This window comes from Phyllobates terribilis, unplaced genomic scaffold (genome assembly GCF_046119375.1).
Source record: "Phyllobates terribilis strain yellow unplaced genomic scaffold, ASM4611937v1 Scaffold_3__8_contigs__length_932513732, whole genome shotgun sequence".
Lineage (NCBI taxonomy): Eukaryota > Metazoa > Chordata > Amphibia > Anura > Dendrobatidae > Phyllobates > Phyllobates terribilis.
Genome location: NW_027362763.1, coordinates 841,302,607 through 841,330,211, shown reverse-complemented (window position 1 = coordinate 841,330,211; position 27,605 = coordinate 841,302,607). Strand labels below are relative to the sequence as shown.

The 27,605-nt window shown below is 43.8% G+C and overlaps 1 protein-coding gene across 1 annotated transcript in view; it reads left to right on the top strand.

Moving 5' to 3' along the window:
* The window catches only part of LOC141258362 (heme-binding protein 2-like), a 46,540-nt gene that overhangs the window by 5,632 nt on the left and 13,303 nt on the right, over positions 1 to 27,605 (top strand). Inside the window, exon 2 of the mRNA XM_073673368.1 lies at positions 17,260 to 17,389. Coding sequence (XP_073529469.1) covers positions 17,260 to 17,389 — 130 coding nt within the window. The remainder of the gene's footprint in view (positions 1 to 17,259; positions 17,390 to 27,605) is intronic.

The following is a 27,605-nucleotide window of genomic DNA, read 5'->3' as shown; positions in this document are numbered from 1 at the left end:
ATCCATTAGAAGGGGAGAAGGTCAGGCCCAAACGAAGCACCTGCAGTTCTGCTTCAGAGAAAGTGTATGAAGAGAGGTTGATTACCTGAAGGCTATTCTGACTGTCGCTCGTCGGTTGCTCCTTTGTCGGGGCCGAACGTTTGTCATTTTGTCTTGTATTAACACGGTAGTTATTATTATTTTTATCAGCGGGGCCCAATGAGGCAACAGAGGTGTGTCCCCCAACGACCAATGAATTTTGAGGGGCGTGGTGTCCCTAGGCTGCCACGGCAACCGCATCACATGGCCAGGGGTGTCATGAACACGCGACCAGTCACATGACTGGTCACGTGGTCCGACGCCACAGACCATGTTTAGACACAGCCGACGAGACACGCTCGGGGGGGCGCTGCCGCCATGCGCACCGCCCATAAAAAGACATATACTTGATTAAACTGCGATGTAAAGTAAACAATACAACAATCCCAGTTATTTAACTTATGAATCGAAAAAAAAGTGTAATCAACCCTGTTCCTTATATGTGTACCAACCCAAATATTCATTCTTACCAGGATTGGGTATGAGGGGTGCCATGCATACCAGGATTGGGGATGAGGGGTGCCATGCATACCAGGATTGGGGATGAGGAGTTCCATACATACCAGGATTGGGATGAGGGGTGCCATGCATACCAGGATTGGGACAAGGGGTGCCATGCATACCAGGATTGGGATGACGGGAGCCATGCATACCAGGATTGGGGATGAAGGGGCTATGCATAACAGGATTGGGGATGAGGGGGCCATGCATACCAGGATTGAGGATGAGGGGTTCTGCATACCAGGATTGGTGAGTGGGCAATACTTACCAGAATGGGGAATTTTACCAGTAGCTGCTGCATTTCCCACCCTAGGCTTATACTCGAGTCAATGAGTTTTCCCAGTTTTTTGTGGTAAAATTAGGTGCCTCGGCTTATATTTGGGTCGGCTTATACTTGAGTATATACGGTAGTTGCATCGTTAGTTTCCAGGGTTCATGACTACTGTTGTGTGGCAATTTCTACCTCACTGTAGGTGTTGTTTCTCCTTGTGCACTAACCCAACTATATTAATATTGTATAGACACGCTAATCCTAAAGCACCACTCAAGTGTTTCTTTTTTCTTCATTTTACAACTGAAGTGGTGGCACTAATCTAAATTCCCTGTCTTATACTTAGCAGCCACCATCTTCATCTGTTATTGGCGCCGCTTTGGTCAATCTTCTGCAGGTTGTGACCTACTGGATCGCTCCGTTTTTTACTGGGCGATCCGGAAGTCACTACTCAGTGTAAGTATAAGAGCCAAAAGGAGACCACGGACTAAAATTGAGAGTTAGTAACCATTACCTCTGAATTCCAGTCGGTCAGAAGTTGTGGTCACAAGATAGCGGCATGGAACTGGACTGGCGCCAGGAACAGCTGAAAGCAACGGCTGGTAAATACTAGGTCAGAGAACTTAAATAAGTGGCACCACTCCAAAGAATGCTGTAGTGGTGCTTTACATTAAAAATCTTTGTAGTGAAAGGTGCCAAATCTGTTAGGAAGTGCACATCTCTTAATAAATGAGGTGAATATTGGGCTATTCCAAAGACAGAAATTGAAATTCACATTTGCTATAAGGAGGCGTGTATTTGTGCATTAATCCCCCAATTCATGAAGGCTGGCTCTTTGTATGCCAGTCTTGATGAAGTGTGCACTAGAATAAGATATGCCAAACCCATGCACCAAATTTGCTTCTTATTAAATTTGGAGCATATTTCAGCTGCTGTGTGCCACCCTAAATAATGTACACCAGTCAGTGACTTTTGTGGCATAAGTGATGATGAATTTGTCTGGTGCACTCAGCCATGTCCCCTCCAGGCTGAGCTCTGCCCAATTATTCAAAAGTTGGCAGAACTTCCCGAGAGTGGTGTAAAAATGCCAAAAATCGCAAAATTTTTGCTCAAAGCCTTTTGAAACATTTTAGAAGACAAAATAGAAGCGCTCGATGGTGAAGTCCTGGTGATAAGAGGCAGGGAAGAGTAGATAGAATCTGCTCACCTGGTGGAGTTGTGCAGGTCAGGCACAACTCTGATGAAAGTAGTAGTGAAGTGATATTGCTCTTGTAGACTGTTGGTCTAATGGCCCATTAAAACAATTGCGAGGCAAAAAATAAGAAAAAAATTTAGCTTTTTTTTTGTTTTATTTCCTTCTTTTCCTTCACTGTTATTTACTTTTTCATCCAGAGACTATGTATATATAATCTTTTTTTATTTGTATTATGATTATAAATTATTCATATCTTGTTCCATTGTGTGTCTGGGTTTTTATACTCACTAGTGGGTGGGACATGTAATTTCTTTGGATCACAACTTCCTTTATAAGTTATTTTATGTATTTCTTTGTATGATTGTGACGCGCCCCCTGGGACATATTCCTTTTTGAGGGGAATACCCGGCACCGGATCAGATGGGGGTTTGTAGTCTCCGAGCGGCTGTGACCCGGTCCCGTGCCCAGGGCGTCAAGCTCAGTGTGATGTGGCAGTTCTACAGATGTTACTAAAGTTCTTTTGTGTCGACTACGCCACCCGTTGTGATGCGGTCACTGTGGCCGCCGCTGCAGCAGGGTCCGCTGAGGCTGATGGTGGGTGCGCAGCTTGGTGATATAACCCCCAACGGGAGGGGTATAGCCTCAGAGGGGACAGGCGCAGAGGATGGGGGTTGTGGTGGTGTAGTGCAGACGGCAGTGAAGACAGAGTCGGGTTGTGCAGTTAAGGGTGTTTACTTACTGCAGATGTTGTACTGGTCACTCCAGCTGCTAGTGACCACCCGAGCCGTGCTGCGTCCACCAGGTCCTGGATCCAGCCAACCCCCAAACAAGTCCGGAGCGTGGCCCTGAGCTCTCCCTCTGTCCTTTCTTCAGCCGTCCCCACCAGTGATCCACCTAGGTCCAGCTCCCTCGGGCCTTCTGTTGGGACACCCTTGGCCCTGGGTTCCCTGACCCTTCATGTGGTGTGCCTTCGGGGTGAATGTGGTGGGTGACCGTGACAGACACTGCCCACGGTCTCCGGTCTCTGGCTGGGGATTGTTTTTACCCCCACCAGTTTGGGTTCCGGTACCCTTTTGCTGACTCCTCACCCGGTGCTTTAATTTGGGTTCTTGGGTCCCTTCTCTTCTGTGCTCTGGGTCTTTCTCTTTTCTCCTCTCTCACTCTGGGTCTTGGTCTTTCTTCTCTCCTCTCCTAACTTGTTTTCTGCAGCTGATCCTCTCTGCATCTGACTCTCTGCGTCTGACCCTGATTCTAGTTGGTGCCCACCTTATATATCCCTCTATGTGTGAGCTCAGGTGACCAGCACCCAATGAGCTCCTAACTTTACCCAGGCTGCTCCCCCTATCTGCCCCTACACTACTTGGGATGTACCACCCCCCTCCCACTCCAGCCAGGAACAGACTCGGTCGTACCTGCACATTTTTAAGTGGGAGTACCGTCGGTCTGCTCCTCGGAAATGGGATGTGTGTAGTGCATGCAGCCTACCGAGCTCAGTCCCACACTCCATCCTTACCCGGGAGTGGAATATCACACCTCTGGGTTGAGGTGCAATACCCCTGTAGCAGCCGAATCCTCAGGGTGCTACATTCCCCCCTGGTAAATCACAGCACGTCCTCGGGCTGTAAAGACAAAAACACCAAAACATACAAAAATTTTTCATATAAACATAATAAAACATATAAAACATTATATATATAAAACTTTTCATGTAAACATTCTCGTCGTCTCTTGTTTCTGGTTCCTCCTCCGGACACTGTGCAACGTGTGTCCGGGAAAAAATGCGACAGTCTCTTAGAAAAACTGGTTTTCTATAAAACCGGTAGGGGGCGCTTTAGGACGCGCAACTATATACAGGGGAAGTTGGCCGCTCTCAGTCCTCGGCCAGGTAGAGGGAAGGGAATGGCTGCTCACAGTCCTCAGCCTGTAGGATGAAGGGGTTAACGGGTAAACAGTTCACTGGTCCCAACGGGGACTATTTTAGCAGCAACGGTTCACTGTGCCCCGACGGGCAACTATATACAGTCTCTATTCCCGTCCTCAACGACGGCTCCCTCCTGCTTTTTCTTGATATGGTGTTGCTTCAGACCCGTCCGGGTCCTCTGGCTCCTCCTCCCCGTACCGCAACTCCTCCTCCGTCAAGCGGTGTACGTGGAGGGCGTAAGGTCCTTTGGCACACTTGTGCCGGGTGAAGGTGACCTCGTCTCCGACGTAGAGGTCACGGCCTTTATGACCTTCCGGCAGGTGGGACTCGACGTCTCTGCGGGTCACAAAAACGTCACCGCGGTTGTTACGGTCCCGAATAAAGCCCCACCCATGCTGCGGGTTGAACTTTATCACCGTCCCGATGGTGCGGGGACAGTGCGCTGCACGGGGGTTCCTCCTAGTCCGGCTCTTCTGCTCCGCGCTCCGGATTTGGGCCTGTTGTTCTCTGACCCGCCTCTCCTCCCGTTCTCTTGCAAACTCTGCTAGCTGCTGACGACAACACTCAGTATGCTCAGCGGCGACTGCCCGAGTTTCTCCGGTGAACCCCATCAAATCTTCTCCCGTGGGGTCCCACACGAATTGGGCTTCTTCTAAAGGAGGCGAGACCCGAGTCACGGGCTTCGGAGCCGGGATCAGGGGCTCACACAAGGGCCCTAGTCTTTGTTGCCGCTCCAGCTCATGGTATCCTTCGGGCCAGATGAAGGGCCGCCCGTCCGGCCATGTGAGCTGGCTGAACAGGTCCTCCCCCAGGTGTGGCACCCTTGGTTTTACGGGCGCGGGCGCGGTGGTGGTGGCGCCCGGGTTGCCCAGGCCTTGCGGCCAGGCCTGGGGCACCTGGAAGGTGAAGGGCACCGTTAGGACGGCGGCGCCCTGGGCTACCTGGCCTTGCGGCCAGGCCGGAGGCTCCGCGGAGGTAGGGGGCGCTGTTGGTGATGCGGCGCCCGGGGGTACTAGGCCTTGCGACCAGGCTGGTGGTATTTCCTGCTTTGTCACGCTCCGGGTCGAGGCGCGTGACGTCACAGGGGTCGCTGCGGCGGCTTCCGGTCGGGGCCTAGTCCATGGCGATGACATGGCGGCTACGGGCACAGCAGGGGGACTTTCGGGCTCTGCGACGGGGAGCTGGGGCAGGTAAGCGGTGTCACGGCTTGGGGTATAGGCGTCCCCTTTACCTGCCTCCATGCGTTCGGCTCCCTTCTCGGCGCCGTCTCCGGCCTTGGGTCCTCCCGCGCCATCCTCAGAGGCGGTCTGCTTCCTCTTCCAGGGTAGCGTGCTCCGTTGACTGGTCTCTGCTTGCTGGGTCATCTCCCGGCTCCACTCCGCCAGTATCTCACGCTGTACCCGGGCCATCCTCTGTGCGAGGCCCTCCAGGGCAGTTTGTGCACACTCCCGGTCTCGGGGGAGCTGCGCTAAGATCTCCGCTAGACCTAGCGGGGTTGTGGACTCTAGCAGGCTCCTGACCATCGGGTCGGTGCTGCTCTGCTCTTCTTCCGGCAGGCTCCTGGCCAGCGGGCCGGTGCTGCTCTGCCCTCCTTCCTCGGTCTCTAGCAGACTCCTGGCCAGCGGGCCGGTGCTGTTCTGCTTTCTCTCCATCTCCGGGTGAGCTCCTCCGCTACTCCTCGTTAGACCTCTTGCCTCCGGGTGCGCTCGCTCTAGCCTGCTCCAGGCGACACCCATCTTTGTTCTCTTCTTTTGTCTCCTCCCACTTCGAGGGCGGTCCTGGAGCAACTCGGTGACTGTCAGCTCCAGGGGCTGTTCTTTCACGCTGACAGACACCTCCAGCATCACAGTCTCTGTTGGTGGGGGCGGTTTCCACTTTTGGCGCCATTTTCTGTCCTGGCCCACGATGGGAGGTGGCCTCTTGCCCTCCTTTGGCACGCCCATAATGGCGTCCGCTGCTCTTCCAAGGCGGGAAATCTGCGGTTTTGGCGGGAAGCGTCGCCCAGTGGCGGGAAACTCTGCAGATGGCGGGAACAAGTTGGAAATGGCGGACAATCGGCGGGAAACGACTGGTGATGGAGTCCGATGGCGTGGACCCTCCGGAACCGGCGGGAGACTTCTTTCTGAGGTAAACTTGCACTTTTCTTCAGGCACGCAGTACCCGGGTGTTGTGGGCACGTAATCCTGCCGACTACGCCAAAGTTGACGCGCCCCCTGGGACATATTCCTTTTTGAGGGGAATACCCGGCACCGGATCAGATGGGGGTTTGTAGTCTCCGAGCGGCTGTGACCCGGTCCCGTGCCCAGGGCGTCAAGCTCAGTGTGATGTGGCAGTTCTACAGATGTTACTAAAGTTCTTTTGTGTCGACTACGCCACCCGTTGTGATGCGGTCACTGTGGCCGCCGCTGCAGCAGGGTCCGCTGAGGCTGATGGTGGGTGCGCAGCTTGGTGATATAACCCCCAACGGGAGGGGTATAGCCTCAGAGGGGACAGGCGCAGAGGATGGGGGTTGTGGTGGTGTAGTGCAGACGGCAGTGAAGACAGAGTCGGGTTGTGCAGTTAAGGGTGTTTACTTACTGCAGATGTTGTACTGGTCACTCCAGCTGCTAGTGACCACCCGAGCCGTGCTGCGTCCACCAGGTCCTGGATCCAGCCAACCCCCAAACAAGTCCGGAGCGTGGCCCTGAGCTCTCCCTCTGTCCTTTCTTCAGCCGTCCCCACCAGTGATCCACCTAGGTCCAGCTCCCTCGGGCCTTCTGTTGGGACACCCTTGGCCCTGGGTTCCCTGACCCTTCATGTGGTGTGCCTTCGGGGTGAATGTGGTGGGTGACCGTGACAGACACTGCCCACGGTCTCCGGTCTCTGGCTGGGGATTGTTTTTACCCCCACCAGTTTGGGTTCCGGTACCCTTTTGCTGACTCCTCACCCGGTGCTTTAATTTGGGTTCTTGGGTCCTTTCTCTTCTGTGCTCTGGGTCTTTCTCTTTTCTCCTCTCTCACTCTGGGTCTTGGTCTTTCTTCTCTCCTCTCCTAACTTGTTTTCTGCAGCTGATCCTCTCTGCATCTGACTCTCTGCGTCTGACCCTGATTCTAGTTGGTGCCCACCTTATATATCCCTCTATGTGTGAGCTCAGGTGACCAGCACCCAATGAGCTCCTAACTTTACCCAGGCTGCTCCCCCTATCTGCCCCTACACTACTTGGGATGTACCACCCCCCTCCCACTCCAGCCAGGAACAGACTCGGTCGTACCTGCACATTTTTAAGTGGGAGTACCGTCGGTCTGCTCCTCGGAAATGGGATGTGTGTAGTGCATGCAGCCTACCGAGCTCAGTCCCACACTCCATCCTTACCCGGGAGTGGAATATCACACCTCTGGGTTGAGGTGCAATACCCCTGTAGCAGCCGAATCCTCAGGGTGCTACAATTGCCTGAGGAAGAAATCTGATCTATTTTGAAACGCCTTGCTGTCTTTTTATTAATGTTGGTTGTTTTTCTAGACCTTCTCATCCTTGTTTTCATCATCACAGCTCCCACCACAACCTTTGTTCCTTATTTTTTGCATCGCAATTATTTGCAACATTTTAAGCAGTTTTATGCCAAAATTAGTTGATAAATTAGCCCTTAAATGTTAATAAAACTGGCTGAGTTATGGCTGTCACTCAGTAAACCTCATCCACTTTTCACACCAGTGGCAAGAAACGTGGAGAATTTTTTTTTTAAATAGCCTTAAATACATCACGTTTGTTAACAGTTTTGCCCCTCTAAATAAATTTGAGACATTTTGTGCAGTTCCCTAGTGAGCAATAACATGTAATAGGACATAATATTTGAGGCATGCAAGTCAAACTATTTATTATTATTTAGATAACATGTGTGTTAAAATTTGAGACTTTTCTTTGCCAATAAATCCTTCCAATAACTTTAGCATAAAATTTATCTTGCAGTTACAGTATTGTTCAAAATAATAGGTTTCCAATATGACTGACCAGATTAATCACTATTTTTGGTATAAATTATATTACCGTATTGTCAAACAATTTACCAGTTGATGCTGTAGATTCTAAGAAAACCAACAGACTCCGCATTCATGATCTGCATGTTTTTGAGTCTGCGTATTTGAATAATTAATTGAAAGGAGATGTGTTCAAAATTATAGCAGTGTGGAGTTCAATTAGTGAGATCAATCATTCTGTGAAGAAACAGGTGTGAATCAGGTGTCCCTTATTTAAGGGTGAAGCCAGCACATGTTGTAAATGCATTTCTTCTTGAAAGCCTGAGAAATATGGGTCATTCATTATTCAGAAGAACAGCATACTTTGGTTAAAAAGTTGATTGGAGAGGGTAAAACTTATAAAGAAGTGCAGACAATGATGGGCTGTTCAGCTAAAATGATCTCCAATGTTTTAAAATTGAAAGCAAAACCAGAGAGATGTGGAAGAAAATGGAAGACTATCATTCGAATGGATCGAAGAATAGCCAGAATGGCAAAGGCTCAGCCAATGATCAGCTCCAGAATGATCAAAGACAGTCTCAAGTTACCTGTGTAAAGTTAATATCTTAGCAAGATGTCCCCGCAAAGTCCCACTGTTAAAAACAAAAGACATGTACTGAAACGGATACAATTTGCCAAAGAACACATCAACTGGTCTAAAGAGAAATGGAGAAACATTTTGTAGACTGATGAAAGTAAAATTTTTCTTTTTGGGTCCAAGGGCCGCAGTCAGTTCGTCAGACGACCCCCAAACTCTGCATTGAAGCCACAGTACACTCTGAATACAGTGAAACATGGTGGTGCAAGCATCATGATGTGGGCATGTTTCTCTTACTATGGTGCCGGATCTATTTACCGCACACCAGGGATCATGGACCAGTTTGGATATATATTAAAATACTTGAACAGGTCATGTTGCCTTACACTGATGAGGATATGCCCTTGAAATGGGTGTTTCAACAAGACCATGACCCTTAACACACCAGTAAACGAGCAAAATCTTGGTTGCAGTCCACAAAAATTGAGGTTATGGAGTGGCCAGCCCACTCCCCGGGCCTTAATCTGATAGAACACTTGTGGGGTGACATTAAAAATGCTGTTCCTGAGGCAAAGCCAACAAATGCCAAAAATTGTGGGATGTAGTCAAAGCATCCTGGGCTGGAATAACAGTTGACAGGTGCCAGAATTTGGTTGACTCTATGCAACATAGATGTGAAGCAGTTCTAAAAAACTGTGGTTATACAACTAAATATTAGGTTACTGATTCACAGGAATGCTAAATCCTCAAAAAAAGAGTACATATTGTGAGTTTGTAAAGACAAATGCAGACACTGCTATTTTTTAGAACAGCCCAATGTTCATTTTTTGTTATTTTCTGTAAAGTAGTTCGAAATCAGTCATTTTTTTAATTAGAAAACAGTGTGTAATGTTCCCAATGCATAGAAACTAGTATAAAGATTTTGTGCTTAACTCATGTTTTTTGAACACACTGCTATTACTTTGAACACTACTGAAAATAAAAATTAAATATAAAACTACTTTGAAAAACTCCTTCACCATATGGAAATGAAGGCTGAAGGGTCCACTGTGCAGATTGGGACCTATTAAATGTCCTGGTATATCTTTATTAAGCTCGTTCCTGGTTGTTAAACACTCGTTTATTGGGTGAAATTATCTTTTATGCAGCATAAAAGATCATGATTCTTGGCAGTGCATCATCCTGTGTATACAGGACTCACACTGCCAAAAACAATGGCACTCTGTGCACTGAGCAACCTAGTATACAGTGTGCATGTATGCATCGCTTACATTGATCTACTTGTGTAGACAGGCAGTCAATCTGCCGCTTAGTAGAATAGAAGTTTAGCGATCAGCGGTCCTGTTATATGGCACTATAATTATCTAATGGATTTGTAACTTTAGAAAGATCTTTTCAAGTCACAAAATGTTGGTGGGAGTGTTTTCTAGGGATAAATCCTGCTTACATCCTCTTTAAATTGAGACTAAATATTCATTTGCTTAATTAAATTACTGTGGAATTTTAATCTTGTTCATTATTGTTTTTGGCTTGTATGTGTAGATTAGTAAATTTATCCAGGTAAGAATTTTAGATATATTTTTTAACATCATTACAATTAATGAAAGGGAATAATTTTTTTTAACCCTTTTGTGATCCTGATACACTGCATCCCAAACAAAATTCATTTTTTAGAAATTCAGTTTATTACAGGGGAATATTTTTTTTCTGCTATTCAAAATAACAGTCTTTTTTTTTTTCTGAAATTGGAACCAATGTTCTTTTTGTACGCTTCAGTGTATGAGCGAGTCAAATGGGCAGAAAATCTGCTGTGAATTAGAGAACTGTCACTGTGGATGGGTCAAAATAATCAACAGTGTAAAGTAAATGGCTCAGCAGATTTGGCATCCGCAGCCTGGCGATTTATGGTGCGCATTTTCAGCGTAACAGAATTTGCAGCAAAGCATTTCATTAGATGGCAGTATTCCATTGGAATAAAAGATTTTCAGAAGAGGCAATGAATCAAATTCATTGCACAACATGTTGTATCACAGATAAACAAATATGATAACTGATATGTCCTGGCTTTCTACACCTACTAATGAGGGGGGCCCAGGAGCCTGAAGCCGGAAACTGACTGAAAGCGAGTGGCTCCTGGAAGAATATAAATTAATTTCCTCCTGGTAGCTGCGCTTTCAGTAAGGTGGACAAGCAGCATTTTAACATTATTTACCTGTAGAACTGTATTTACCAGAACTGTACCCGAACTTGAACCTGAACCCGAACCCCATTGAAATCATTGGGGACCTGAACTTTGGAGCATATTCTCATAGAATCATAGAATCATAGAATGGTAGAGTTGGAGGGGACCTCCAGGGTCATCATGTCCAACCCTCTGCTCAATGCAGGATTCACTAAATCATGTCAGACAGATGTCTGTCCAACCTCTGTTTGAAGACTTACATTGAAGGAGAACTCACCACATCTCGTGGCAGCCTGTTCCACTCATTGATCTCCCTCACTGGCAAAAAGTTTTTTCTAATATCTAATCTGTGTCTCCTCCCATTCAGTTTCATCCCATTGCTTCTAGTCTTTCCTTGTGCAAATGAGAATAAAGATGATCCTTCTACAATGTGACAGCCCTTGAGATATTTGTAGACAGCTATTAAGTCTCCTCTCAGTCTTCTTGTTTGCAAGCTAAACATTCCCAAATCCTGGAACCGTTCCTCATAGGACATGGTTTGCAGACCGGTCACCATTCTGGTTGCTCTTCTCTGAACTTGCTCCAGTTTGTCGATGTCTTTTTTAAAATGTGGTGCCCAAAACTGGACGCAGTATTCCAGATGAGGTCTGACCAAAGAGGATAATGACTTCACGTGATCTAGACTGTATGCTTCTGTTAATACATCCCAGAATTGTATTTGCCTTTTTTGCTGCTGCATCACACTGTTGACTCATGTTCAGTCTATGATCTATTAGTATACCTAAGTCTTTTTCACATGTACTGTTGCTTAGCTCTATTCCTCCCATTTTGTATATGCTTTTTTCATTTTTATTGCCCGGATGTAGTACTTTACATTTTTCTCTCTCTCTTCCTCTTCTCCCGGGACTCCAAACATTAAAACTAAGTGTCCGGTACGAACTCCGAACTTTTAAGTTCGGGTTCGCTCATCTCTAGTAATAATAAGAAATGACACATGGAAAAAGTGATGAACACATGAAGAAAGACAGGTGCAAAAAAACAAATGGAAAGTCATGACACCAGCTGATATCTATCAGTAATTAGAAAGCAATCCTGACACTTAGTGAAAAATAAAGCTGGTTCACTGATAAAAGGTGTCTCATTACCAAGGTGCCACACAAAAAACATCTCATGATAAGTAAAACCAGTGAGCTGTCTCAAGACTTTCGCAACCTGATTGTTGCAAAACATGCTGATGGCATTGGTTACAGAAGACTTTCTAAACTGCTGAAAGTTCCAGTGAGCACTGTTGGGGCCATAATCCAGAAGTGGAAAGTACATCATTTCACCATAAACCGGCCTTGAGCAGGTGCTGCCAGCAAGATTTTAGACAGAGAAGTGAAAAGAATTATCAGAAGAGTTGTCTAAGAGCCAATGATCACCTGTAGACAGCTATAGAAAGACCTGGCGTCAGCAGGTACAATTGTTTTAAAGAAAACAATAAGTTATGCACTCAAACTTCATGGCCTGTGTGCATGCTCACCAAGCAAGGCTCCATTGCTAAACAAAAAGCATGTTCAAGTGTGTTTAAAGTTTGCTCAACAACATTTAGACAAGCCTGTGAAATACTGGGAGAAAATAGTCTGGTTAGATGAGACCAAAATTGAACTCTTTATACACAGCATGTTTGGAGTCCAAAAGGCACTGCATATCACCCCAAAAACACCATACCAACAGTGAAGTTTGGGTTGGGAACATCAAGGTGTGGGGCTGTTTTCAGCATATGGCACTGGCAAATTTCATAATTGAAGGAAGGATGAATGGACAAATTTACCGAGACATTATTGAAAAAAATCTGCTGCCATCTACCAGGATGATGAAGATGAAATGAGAGTGAACATTTCAGCAAGACAATGATGCCAAACACACAGCCAAGGAAACTATCAATTGGCTTCACTGAAAGAAAATAAAATTGCTAGAATGGCCCAGCCAATTACCTGACCTAAATCCATTAGAAAATTTATGGAAGGAAGTAAAGCTCAGAGTTCATAGAAGGAGCTCACTGAATCTTCAGGATTTGAAGAGTCTTTGCATGGAGTAATGGGCCAAAATCACACCTGAGCAATGCATGCGACTAGTTTCTCCATACAGCAGCATCTTGAAGCTGTCATCACCAACAAAGACTTTTGTGCAAAGTATTAATTACATTTCAGTAAGCGTGTTTAATACTTTTTCCCTGTGTCATTTCTCATTATTAGACATAACTTAATTTATGGACATCTATGTGTTAATTTCTTTGTCTATAACAATTGGATGGTTTGTTATCGACATCTGGTGAGAATTTCATGTCAATAGCACCTTTAGAAATATATTTACTTTAAAAATTGATGACGTGTTCAATACTTATTTAATTTGCTGTAAATAATATATATGTATATACGAGGGGATACCCCAAAAAATAATTACTTATTCACATTTTTTTTATTCAAGATAACATCTTGAAAACATTAATCCCCTTCTCTTGTCCCAACATTTTTTCCACTTTTCAAAACATTTTTTATATTCTTCTGAACTAATGCTGTTAAGTGCCTCCAGCTATTTTTTCTTAACCTCTTCTTCATCCTGAAAATGCTATCCCTGTAGTTTTTTTTTTAATTTTTGGGAATAATAAGTCGTTGCAGGGGGCTAGATTGGGCTAGTAAGAGGGGGTGAACCTGATTTTTTGACAAAAGTCATCACAGTGAATGAATCTTGGTGTTACGCCCATGATCCTGAAACAAAACAGCAGTCCAGTCAGTGGAAGACAGATTCCTGGCACAGACCAAAAGAAGCACGGTAAGTAACGTCAAATTTGAAGTCCATGATGGTTTGTTTTTTCGACATCAAAGGAGTCCTACATGTTGCATTTGTTCCTCGAGCACCACAGTGAACCAACATTACTATCTGCAAGTGCAGAAGTGATTGCGTGGAACAGTGAGAAAAAAATTACCTGAATTGTGGTTATCGGGGGACTGGCTGCTTCATCATGACAACGCTCCTGCCCACAAAGCATTGAAAATCGACCAGTTTTTGGCAAAAAACGACATGACAACGGTTTCTCACCCCCGTTACTTGCTTGACCTAGCCCCCTGCGATATATACAGCTCTGGCAAAAATTAAGAGACCACTGAACAGTTTTCTATTGGAAAGCATGGAAAGACTGGTGGAAAGCATGCCAAGACGAATGAAAGATGTGATTAAAAATCATGGTTAGTCCACCAAATATTGATTTCTGAACTGTTCCTGAGTTAAAGCATGAGTAATTTGAGGTCTGAAAGCACTGTTTCTTTTTTATTATTTTGACGCTTTATCATTTGCTGCAAATAAATACAAAATTTTTAGCTTTGAACTTCGGAGACATGTTGTCAGTAGTTTATAGACTAAAACAACAAAGTACATTTTACTCAAAAATATACCTTTAAAGAGAAAAATCAGAGAAACTGAAAATTTTGCAGTGGTCTCTTAATTTTTGCCATTGTTGTATATATACAAAAGTCTTCCAAATATGAAGTATTCCAAAGAAATATGGAAGCACTCTTGCTGCTTCAGGTGCAATGTGATAATAAAAAATTAAATTCTTAGTCCTTAAAGTGACCTTTCCCCCTAGGAATGAAACTTTCCAATATATTCCTCATTTATAGTCACCCTACCTGATACCCTCTGTTTGTCTCTTGCTACCTCCTCCACTCAGATTGGTTTTCCATTTCTTATGCTTCCAATATGGCCCCTGCAGTGGCATGTACAGTATGATGATTAATCAAAATTACACCCACCCTGAACATGCAAAGCTCAGAGTCTGCTTCACCCCTCCAGTTCACAACTTTCTAAGCTACTTACTCTCTCAGCTCTGTGTTGTGCTCCATGTGGACCTCATAATATTTTTCTTATTAGACTAAGCTCCTCTGCTACAAGGTGCGTTGCGTCTCTGTGCTTTTCAGTATTCACTCTACAGCCAGTGATTACCATTAACAGCTTTAATAGGAGCCCCTCAAACAATACAGTCATTTTTTGCAACAAATGAAAGCTACAGAAGTTATCTTATTTTACATGTTCTTGAAACCTCATTTTGGACATGAAGATCTGGCACTCTATATAAGTACTCCAAACTACGAGATGCCAACAGTGTATTACACATTGGGCTCATCTAACTGAAAAGGTACCCTAAAGGTCCATTTACACTGCATGACTATCGTGAACAAGCTTTCCTAGGAACTCTCATTTCATGATAATCTTGCAGACTAAACAGGCTGCCGATCACTTGAAGAATTAGCGATGCGCTCATTTGTCAACTGAAATGGTCTTTTGTGCTGCATAAAACATCATTGTTTACGGCAACGCAGAATCCTGTGCAATCAGGACCTGTGCTGCCAAGAGCTATGGCAGCCTGAGTGCACAGATCACTCAGTGAGTATCTGAAGCTGGGACGGCCTTCGTAAACAGGCTATTAAACGAGCACCAACTGGCAGTCATGTTGCCGATCGGCAGTCATGTTGCCGATCGGCAGTCGTTTAACACTTTGCAAACACAAGACATGCTGTAAATCATAACTTAATATATATAAAGAGAACAGTAAGGCAATTTATTACACATATCACAAATACTAGAAGCATAATCCCCACTATTCCAATACCAGAAAAGGGTGTAGACTTAACTCATCCCAATTTCATAGTCCTGCAAAAGGGGCTACAAATATGGAGAACCCCATTACAATGATGAGCATTATAGTTGAGCAATAAGAATAACAGGACCCTGGTCTGTGGCAGCTAGACTAAGACAGTGTGAACTTCCTCAGCCAGCACTCAAATGTCGGTGTCCTGGGTGGCTCTTGGGATTATTAGTCATCCGCTATGTCTTGAGTCACACAATGCCATTATGTGCATTGCGTTGCCATATAATGACATTACAGGGGCCTAGTAATCACAGGATTCACTCAAGATGCTGGCAATTGAGTGCCGGCCAAAGAAGGTCACATTATACTGGTCAGGCTGCCTCGGAGATCCTACATGGATGCTTGACCAGAGTCTTTGGAATCTTTCTGCTTCATTCTAATTAACAAGTCTATATGATTTTGATAATTTTTAAATGTGCCAGCTAAAGTACAATATACAAGTGCTTCTCACAAAATTAGAATATCATCAAAAAGTTAATTTATTTCAGTTCTTCAATACAAAAAGTGAAACTCATATATTATATAGAGTCATTACAGAGTGATCTATTTCAAGTGTTTATTTCTGTTAATGTTGATGATTATGGCTTACAGCCAATGAAAACACAAAAGTCATTATCTCAGTAAATTAGAATACTTTATAACAACAGCTTGAAAAATGATTTTAAAATCTGAAATGTTGGCCTAATGAAATGTATGTTCAGTAAATGCACTCTATACTTGGTCGGGGATCCTTTTGCATCAATTACTGCATCAATGCAGCGTGGCATGGAGGCGATCAGCCTGTGGCACTGCTGAGGTGTTATGGAAGCCCAGGTTGCTTTGATAGCAGCCTTCAGCTCGTCTGCATTGTTGGGTCTGGTGTCTCTCATCTTCCTCTTGACAATGCCCCATAGATTCGGCAGAGGGAAGCATAAAGTTCTCTAAAATATCCTGGTAGACGGCTGCGCTGACTTTGGTCTTGATAAAACACAGTGGACCTACACCAGCAGATGACATGGCTCCCCAAACCATCATTTATTGTGAAAACTTCACACTAGACCTCAAGCAGCTTAGATTGTGTTCCTCTCCACTCTTCCTCCAGACTCCGGGACCTTGATTTCCAAATTAAATGCAAAATTTACTTTCATCTGGAAACAACACCTTGGACCACTGAGCAACAGTCCAGGTCTTTTTCTCCTTGGCTCAGGTAAGACGCTTCTGGCGTCTATTGATCATGAGTGGCTTGACACAAGGAATGCGACACTTGTAGCCCATGTCCTGGATTCGTCTGTGTGTGGTGGCTCTTGAAGCAATGACTCCAGCAGCAGTCCACTCCTTGTGAATCTCCCCCAAATTTTTTAATGGCCTTTTCTTAACAATCCTTTCAAGGCTGCGGTTATCCCGGTTGCTTGTGCACCTTTTCCTACCACACTTTTTCCTTCCACTTAACTTTCCATTAATATACTTGGATGCAGCACTCTGTGAACAGCCAGCTTCTTTAGCAATGACGTTTTGTGGCTTACACTCCTTGTGGAGTGTGTCAATGACTGCCTTCTGGACATCTGTCAAGTCAGCAGTCTTCCCCATGATTGTGGAGCCTACTGAAACAGACTAAGGGACCTTTTTAAACGCATAGGAAGCCGTTGCAGGTGTTTTTTGTTAATTCTAATTTACTGAGATAATGACTTTTGTGTTTTCATTGGCATAATCATCAACAGTATCAGAAATAAACACTTGAAATAGATCACTCTGTAATGACTCTATATAATATATGAGTTTCACTTTTTGTATTGAAGAACTGAAATAAATTAACTTTTTGTTGATATTCAAATTTTATGAGAAACACCTGTATCTATTGTAAAATGAGAGAAAAATAATCCTTATATTCATGTGAAATGTTTATAATTTTTTTCAGACTTTCGAGCTCAGAAGCTATGAATCCACACACTGGGTGACAACACAGCTAGAAACAGACATGTTTGGTCTTGGAATAATGAAAAGCTTCAAACGCCTCTTGAATTATATTAACGGACAGAATATGGAAGGTATGGTATATATAGTATATTGATGGAAAATGATGGAGTTTTTGTGGCAGTGTTTAACCCAGTCACCCTTGGGCGATTTTCCGTTTTTCATTTTTTCCTCCCCTTGTTCCAAGAACCATAAATTTTTATTTTTCCATCAATATAGCCGTATGAGGACTTTTTTTTTGTGGGATGAATTGTACTTTTGAATAACACCATTGATTTTACCATATAGTGTACTGGGAAACTGGAAAAACATTCCAAGTGTGGTGAAATTGCAAAAAAGTGTGATTCTACAGTTGTTTTTTTATTTACCATGTTCACTATATGGTAAAACCGAGCTGGCAATATGATTCTCCAGGTCAGTACGAGTGCACAGATACCAAACATATATAGGTTCTTTTTGATTTATGTGATGAAAAAAATTCTGAAATTTTAATGAAAAAAGTTTATGCGTTTCTCACCATTTTCTGAGACCCATAGGGTTACTATTTTTCGGGATCTGGGGATGGGTGAGGGCTTATTTTTTGTGCGCTGAGCTGACATTTTTATTTATACCATTTTTGGGTAGATACATTGTTTTTATCACCTTTTACATCGTTTACCAATCAGATTAGTTTACTTTATAATTTGATAGATCGGACATTTCTGATACCAAATATGTGTATTTTTTAATTTCTTTTCAATTGTTCTGTTTTTAATTGGGCAAAAGGTGGGTCATTTGAACTTTTGTGTTTTTTTAATGTTTGTAATATTTTTTAAAACCTTTTTTTTACTTTTTACTGTGTTCAATAGTCCCCTCAGGAGACTTGAAACTGCGATTGTCTGATCACCTGTGCTATACATAGTAGGACTTCAGCACTGCTATGTATAGCATAAATCACGATCTCCTATGAACGCTGGCCACAGGCCGGCGTTCACAGTAGGGTTGTGATGGCAGGCACGGGGATCTTCTGCAGACTCCCGGCTGTCATGACAACCCATCAGCGCCCCACGATCATGTGATAGGGGTCCTGATAGGCAGTATGAATGACGCCCAGGTTAAATCCCACTTTCAGTGATTGACAGCGGTATTTAATTGGTAAACAGCCATGGGGGAAGCACTGCTTACCCACGGCTATTAAAGGCACATGATGACTGATTAAATCGGTCATCATGTGCGGGGAAAGATGTGAGTTCGACGTACTCAGATCCACCCGTGGCTCTTAGTGGCACATAATGACTGATTAAATTAGCCATCAAGTACGGAGAAAGATGCAGGCTCAATGTCAAAGCCCACATCAAAGGCAGGGACACTGCTGATTAAATAAAAATACGTCATTGATCGTGAAGGGGTTAATGCAGTTTGTGTGACAAAGCCAGAAGTTATTCATAATGGATGGGGAATATAAAAGAGATATAATGCGATAGGAAATATATAATTATAAAGGAGTGATACTTCTTGCTGTTTCCACCTCTGGCTTTAGTTCAAAAACTGGATCCAAAATTGCAGTGTTGTCTTGTTTGAAACCACCCTGAAGGGAACATCTATGCACTATACACACATATATATATATATATATATATATATATATATATATATATATATATATATATACACTGCTCAAAAAAATGAAGGTAACACTTAAACAACAGAATATAACTCCAAGTAAATCAAACTTCAGTGAAATCAAACTGTCCACTTAGGAATCAACACTGATTGACATTTAATTTTCCATGCTGTTGTGCAAATGGAATAGACAATAGATGGAAATTATTGGCAATTACCAAGACACACTCAATAAAGGAGTGGTTCTGCAGGTGGGGACCACAGACCACATCTCAGTACCAATGCTTTCTGAATGATGTTTTGGTCACTTTTGAATGTTGGTTGTGCTTTCACACTCGTGGTAGCATGAGACGGACTCTACAACACACAGAAGTTGCTCAGGTAGTGCAGCTCATCCAGGATGGCACATCAATGCGAGCTGTGGCAAGTAGGTTTACTGTGTCTGTCAGCGTAGTGTCCAGAGGCTGGAGGCGCTACCAGGAGACAGGCCAGTACACCAGGAGACGTGGAGGGGGCCGTAAGAGGGCAACAACCCAGCAGCAGTACCGCTACCTCCGCCTTTGTGCAAGGAGGAACAGGAGGAGCACTGCCAGAGCCCTGCAAAATGACCTCCAGCAGGCCATAAATGTGCATGTGTCTGCACAAATGATTAGAAACTGACTCCATGAGGGTGGTATGAGAGCTCGACGTCCACAGATGGTGGTTGTGCTCACAGCTCAACACCGTGCAGGACGCATGGCGTTTGCCACAGAACACCAGAATTGGCAAAGTCGCCATTGGCACCCTGTGCTCTTCACAGATGAAAGCAGGTTCACACTGAGCACATGTGACAGATGTGATAGAGTGTGGAGACGCCCTGGAGAGAGATCTGCTGCCTGCAACATCCTTCAGCATGACCGGTTTGGCAGTGGGTCAGTAATGGTATGGGTGGAATTTCTTTGGAGGGCCGCACAGCCCTCCATGTGCTCGCCAGAGGTAGCCTGACTGCCATTAGGTACCGATATGAAATCCTCAGACCCCTTGTGAGACCATATGCTGGTGCGGTTGGCCCTGGGTTTCTCCTAATGCAGGACAATGCCAGACCTCATATGGCTGGAGTGTGTCAGCAGTTCCTGCAAGATGAAGGCATTGAAGCTATGGACTGGCCCGCCCATTCCCCAGACCTGAATCCGATTGAGCACATCTGGGACATCATGTCTCGCTTCATCCATGTTGCACCACAGACTGTCCAGGAGTTGGTGGATGCTTTAGTCCAGGTCTGGGAGGAGATTCCACAGGAGACCATCCGCAGCCTCATCAGGAGCATGCCCAGGCGTTGTAGGGAGGTCATACAGGTACCTGGAGGCCACACACAATACTGAGCCTCATTTTGACTTGTTTTAAGGACATTACATCAAAGTTGGATCAGCCTGTAGTGTGTTTTTCCACTTTAATTTTGGGGGTCACTCCAAATCCAGGCCTCCATTGGTTAATAAATTTGATTTCCTTCGATCATTTTTGTGTGATTTTGTTGTTGGCACATTCAACTTTGTAAAGAACAAAGTATTCAATGAGAATATTTCATTCATTCAGATCTAGGATGTGTTATTTGAGTGTTCCCTTTATTTTTTTGAGCAGTGTATAAACTACTGACAACATGTCTCTGAAATTCAAAGCTAAAAATTTTGTATTTATTTGCAGCAAATGAGAAATCGTCAAAATAATAAAAAAGAAACAGTGCTTTCAGACCTCAAATAATGCAAAGAAAGCAAGTTCTTATTCATTTAGAAACAACAATACTCATGTTTTAACTCTGGAAGAGTTCAGAAATCAATATTTGGTGGAATAACCATGATTTTTAATCACAGCTTTCATGCGTCTTGGCATGCTTTCCACCAGTCTTTCACAATGCTTTTGGGTGACCTTATGCCACTCCTGGCACAAAAATTTAAGCAGTTCTTCTTTGTTTGATGGCTTGTGACTATCCATCTTCCTCTTGATCACATTCCAGAGGTTTTCAATGGGGTTCAGGTCTGGAGATTGGGCTGGCCATGACAGGGTCTTGATGTGGTGCTCCTTCATCCACACATTGATTGACCTAGCTGTGTGGCATGGGGCATTGTCCTGCTGGAAAAACCAGTCCTCAGAGTTGGGGAACATTGCCTGAGCAGAAGGAAGCAAGTGTTTTTCAAGGATAACCTTGTATGCGGCTTGATTCATACGTCCTTCGCAAAGATTAACCTGCCCAATTCCAGCCTTGCAGAAGCATCCCCAGATCATCACCGATCCTCCACCAAATTTTTCAGTGGGTGCAAGACACTTTGGCTTCTATGCCTCTCCAGGTCTCCGTCTAACCATTAGACGACCAGGTGTTGGGCAAAGCTGAAAATTAGACTCATCAGAGAAGATTACCTTACTCCAGTCCTCTATGGTCCAATCCTTATGGTCTTTGGCAAACTTTAGCCTGGCTCTCCTTTGCTTCTCATTGATAAAAGCCTTTTTTCTAGCTTTACATGACTTGAGGCCTGCCTCTAGGAGCCTGTTACGAACTGTTCTTGCTGTGCACTTTACCTCAGCTGCCATTTGCCATTCCTTTTGTAGGTCACTTGATGTCATCCTGTGGTTGTTGAGTGACATTCGAATAAGATGACCGTCATCCCGGTCAGTGGAGAGTCGCTTTCGCCCTCTGACTGTCTGTAGCTTTGTTGTCCCCAAATGTCTGCTGCTTGATCTTGTTGTAATGGACTGCCATCTTCTAAATTTTAAGGATGGAGGCAACATGACGCTCCCTGTATCCCTCTGCTAGTAAAGCCAGAATTGGGCCCTTCTTTTCCTCACTCATGACTTTTCAACTCCTTTGGCATGGTTAAAAGTTATTTTTTCTTTCAAATTACTTTTTGGCTAATCCTAGCACTTGTTTTGCCATCCAGATTGTCCTATTGCAAGAGGATTGTGAAGACCACAACAGTGATTTTTATACTTTCAGGTTATCACCTAATCAGAAGCACATCAAGTAGAATGAAATGTACTTTGGTTGGAATTTAACTGACACTGGAATGGAATGGCTGCCAGACATGTAGAGATGGTGATTTTTAGAAAACTGTGCAGTGGTCTCTTAATTGTTGCCACAGCTGTGTATATATATATATATATATATATATATATATATATATATATATATATACAGTACAGACCAAAAGTTTGGACACACCTTTTCATTTAAAGATTTTTCTGTATTTTCATGACTTTGAAACTGTACATTCACACTGAAGGCATCAAAACTATGAATTAACACATGTGGAATTATATACTTAACAAAAAAATGTGAAACAACTGAAAATATGTCTTATATTCTAGGTTCTTCAAAGTAGCCACCTTTTGCTTTGATGACTGCTTTGCACACTCTTGGCATTCTCTTGATGAGCTTCAAGAGGTAGTCACCGGAAATGGTTTTCACTTCACAGGTGTGCCCTGTCAGGTTTAATAAGTGGGATTTCTTGCCTTATAAATGGGGTTGGGACCATCAGTTGTGTTGTGCAGAAGTCAGGTGGATACACAGCTGATAGTCCTACTGAATAGACTGTCAGAATTTGTATTATGGCAAGAAAAAAGCAGCTAAGTAAAGAAAAACGAGTGGCCATCATTACTTTAAGAAATTAAGGTCAGTTAGTCCGAAAAATTGGGCAAACTTTGAATGTGTCCCCAAGTGCAGTTGCAAAAACCATCAAGCGCTATAAAGAAACTGGCTCACATGAGGACCGCCCCAGGAAAGGAAGACCAAGACTCACCTCTGCTTCTGAGGATAAGTTTATCTGAGTCACCAGCCTCAGAAATCGCAGGTTAACAGCAGCTCAGATTAGAGACCAGGTCAGTGCCACACAGAGTTCTAGCAGCAGACACATCTGTACAACAACTGTTAAGAGGAGACTTTGTGCAGCAGGCCTTCATGGTAAAATAGCTGCTAGGAAACTACTGCTAAGGACAGGCAACAAGCAGAAGAGACTTGTTTGGGCTAAAGAACACAAGGAATGGACATTAGACCAGTGAAAATCTGTGCTTTGGTCTGATGAGTCCAAATTTGAGATCTTTGGTTCCAATCACCGGTGAACAGATGGACTCTACATGCCTGGTTCCCTCCGTGAAGCATGGAGGAGGAGGTGTGATGGTGTGGGGGTGCTTTGCTGGTGACACTGTTGGAGATTTATTCAAAATTGAAGGTATACTGAACCAGCATGGCTACCACACCATCTTGCAGCGGCATGCTATTCCATCCGGTTTTCGTTTAGTTGGACCATCATTTATTTTTCAACAGGACAATGACCCCAAACACACCTCCAGGCTGTGTAAGGGCTATTTGACCAATAAGGAGAGTGATGGGGTGCTACACCAGATGACCTGGCCTCCACAGTCACCAGACCTGAACCCAATCGAGATGGTTTGGGGTGAGCTGGACCGCAGAGTGAAGGCAAAAGGGCCAACAAGTGCTAAGCATCTCTGGGAACTCCTTCAAGATTGTTGGAAGACCATTTCCGGTGACTACCTCTTGAAGCTCATCAACAGAATGCCAAGAGTGTGCAAAGCAGTCATCAAAGCAAAAGGTGGCTACTTTGAAGAACCTAGAATATAAGACATATTTTCAGTTGTTTCACACTTTTTTTGTTAAGTATATAATTCCACATGTGTTAATTCATAGTTTTGATGCCTTCAGTGTGAATGTACAATTTTCATAGTCATGAAAATACAGAAAAAATCTTTAAATGAGAAGGTGTGTCCAAACTTTTGGTCTGTACTGTATATATATATATATATATATATATATATATATATATATACACACACGCATATATATTAATATATATATATATATATATATTAATATATATATTGCTTCCACATTTTAAAGGAAATTATGCCTTAAAAGCAGGATTGTGTCCGATCTGATGTCTCATGGAGACATGTGCAATTCGCCCTTGCCCCACCAAGGGAAAGAAGAAAAAAATCTTGTGGATGTGTCTAGCTAGATTCTCTTGCCACTGATGTGAATCACCATCAGTGTGCTCTGTTAGACTATGTGCAAGCATAGTTTTTTTAACTTGATCAAAAATGATGAGTTTCAAGTGGAAACCACTTAAGACACTGTTTTTTTGTATAGTTTGGGAGCAGAAGCTGAACGGAAACTCTCCAACTCCTCCTAAAATTTCAGAAATGGCATACAGAGTCTTTTTGCTGAGTTTTCGTAGCAAAAACTTGGTATATCCACACAGAGTCTTTTTGGTGATTTATGCTTTTTAAAGGAAATTGAGCTAAACCTCCAAGTTTTTGAGGAGTTTTGCATTTTTGAATAGGATTTGAAGTTTCCTCTCAGTTTCCTCTCGGTTTCTGCTCCAAACACTTCTCAAAAACTGTGTGCACATAGTCATTTTGTGGAAACTCTGAGTTTTTGATGAGTTTTGACATTTGGAGTAGGATGTGGAGAGTTTCTGTTCCAATCTTCTAGAAAAACTCTGTGCTGTGAGCACATAGCTAATATATATGTTCACACAGTTTTTGTAGAGTTTTTGGAGAGGAAACTGAACAGAAACTTCAAGTTTTTATGGAGTTTGGTATTTTTAAAGAGGATTGGGAGTGTTTTTACTCAGTGTCCACTCACGTTCTGCTCCAAAACTCCTCAAAAAAACTCTGTCTACACATAACACACCTACATTAACAAGTATAAAAAAGGCAAACACATATGAAATAGACTTTAGTAAAGGCGAAAATTAAAATAATAAGTCTCAAATGTAAAGTAGGTGAAAAATGGCAAAAACTGCACCTAAAAAAAGACGCAAATGCAAATAATGAATTTTACTCTCTGTGTGCACATAGCCTTAGAAGAAAAATGTTTGTAAAATGTAATAGAAAATGTGAACCTAGCCATGACAGATAAAGCTTAATAATTATAACTGGCATAAGCCTTCCAAATCACCACTAATGCGGCTTAAAAACCACATTAATGCTACTATCTGTCACATTGTGACTGAAAAGTAATCTAATATCTGCTAACTACATTTAGAATTTAGGCATAAGAAAGCTTCCATTATAGTCACTTTTATCATATAAAATAATCTGTAAAAAATCAATGAAAGAAAAAACCAAAACAGTTATAATATTTGATACACTGCCAAATGGAGAGGTCTGTAATTTTTATCGTAGGTACACTTCAACTATGAAAGACAGAATCTAAGAATAAAAAACAGAAAATCACATTGTATGATTTTTAAATAATTAAATTGCATTTTATTGCATGAAATAAGTATTTGATCACCTATGAACCAGCAAGAATTCTGGCTCTCACGGACTTGTTATTTTTTCTTTAAGAAGCCCTTCTACTCTGTACTTATTATCTGTTTTAATTGCACTTGTTTGAACTCATTACCTGTATGCAAGACACCTGTCCACACACTCAATCAATCACACTCCAACTTCTCCACCATGGCCAAGACCAAAGAGCTGTCTAAGGGCACCAGGGACAAAATTGTAGACCAGCACAAGACTGGGATGGGCTACTGGACAATAGGCAAGCAGCTTGGTGAGAAGGCAACAATTGTTGGCACAATTATTAGAAAATGGAAGAAACACAAGATGACTGTCAATCTTCCTCGGTCAGGGGCTCCATGCAAGTTCTCACCTCGTGGGGTAAGGATGATTCTGAGAAAGGTTAGGAATCAGCCCAGAACTACATGAGAGAACCTGTTCAATGACCTGAAGAAAGCTGGGACTACAGTCTCAAACATTACCATTAGTAACACACTACGCCATCATGAATTAAAATCCTGCAGGGCACACAAGGTCACCATGCTGAGGCCAGTTCATGTCCAGGCCCTTTTGAAGTTCACCAATGATCATCTGGATGATCCAGAGGAGGCATGGGAGAAGGTCATGTGGTCAGATGAGACCAAAATAGAACTTTTTGGTATCCACTCCACTCGCTGTGTTTAGAGGAAGAAGAAGGGTGGGTACAACCCCCAGATCACCATCCCAACTGTGAAGCATATTGGGGGAAACATCATACTTTGGGGGTGCTTTTCTGCAGAGGGGAGAGGATGACTGCACCGTATTGAAGGGAGGATGAATGGAGTTATGTATCGCGAGATTTTGGCCAACAACCTCCTTCCCTAAGTAAGAGCATTTTAAATGGGTAGTGGCTGGGTCTTTCAGCATGACAATGACCCCAACACACAGCCAGGGCAACTAAGGAGTGGCTCCGTAAGAAGCATTTCAAGGTCCTGGAGTGGCACAGCTAGTCTTCATATCTGAACCCTATAGAAAATCTTTGGAGGGAGCTGAAACTCAGTGTTGCTCAGCAAAAACCCCGAAACCTGAAAGATCTGGAGAAGATCTGTATTGAGGAGTGGGCCAAAATCCCTGCTGCAGTGTGTGCAAACTTGGTCAAGAATAGTGTTGAGCCACCCCCGTAGTGTTCGAGTTCGGTTCGGTTCGTCGAACACCCGTGTGTTCGCCGAACTGTTCGTCGAACTGTTCGTCGAACACCTTCGAACACCGTTAAAACCAATGGCAGGCAAACAAAAACACATAGAAACACATAGAAAACACCTTCAAAGGTGTCCAAAAGCTGACAAACTGCTCAGAAGACACAACTAACACATGGAAAAGTGACAAGTACATATAGTCATGCGAAAAGAAAAGAGGTGGAGGAGTAAAAGGAGGGGGAGACACAGATATAGGCATGTCATGCCCTTCTAAAATCCAAAAAGTGAGAAGCCGACAAGTTCAGTCCGCTCCTGCCCGTGCCACCTCCGTGTCGCCGGGTTTGTGCCAGAGCCGCGGTGAACCCTGACGGCCAGCCCCCCTCTCCCAATACTGGTGCCTGTCCGCTGGTGGGTCGAGCGAGCCCCCCTGTGGTGGAGGCAGCTCTAAGCTTTTTAATTTAAATTGTCTCTCTAATTTGAATGAATACACTTTAAATCCATTTACAAGGATCTATTGGAGGGCAAGTCTCATGCCAGCAGCCGTGTAATTCCAGCTCCAGTAGCGTCCACTAAAGCTGCTGCAGTTAAAAAGCTTTTATAAGGATCGAGCTCGGCTGTCCACCGCAAGGCATCCTACTGCCAGTCCCAGCCCCTATGCCTTGGGGTGCCTCCTGATGCTCTTCACTGAGTATCCCGTGGTCCCGAAGCATTTCCTTTGAAAAAATTAAGTGTCCAAACTACAGGTGGTGTAGCTTGCTTAACAGCCGGGATAATCCGCTGACTAGCAGACACTGCTACTAGGCACAAAGTATTTCCTGGGCTAGATGCAGTTAAAAATTTGTAATTAGATACTCTCGTTGGATGCTGAGAAAGCATTCCATAGAGTCTCCTGGCACGCCATATATGATTCTCTTAAAAAGCTTGGGGTAGGGGTCTAGGGGACCCTTTTATAGCCAAAATCACGGCCCTGTATCACAATACGTCACCTAGGCTGAAGATAAATGGAACCGTAGCACCCTGAGGGCTCGGTTGCTACAGAGGTATTGCATCTCACCCAGAGGTGTGATATCTCACTCTCAGGTAAGGATGGAGTGTGGATCAGGACCCGACACCTGCATGCATTACACCACATTGCCGTGGGGCAGGGCGACCAATATGCCTCTGAGATGGGCACGACAGTCCCTGTCCCTGGCTGGAGTGGGGGGAGGGAACACTGAGGAAGGGGAACCCTGTAGTGCAG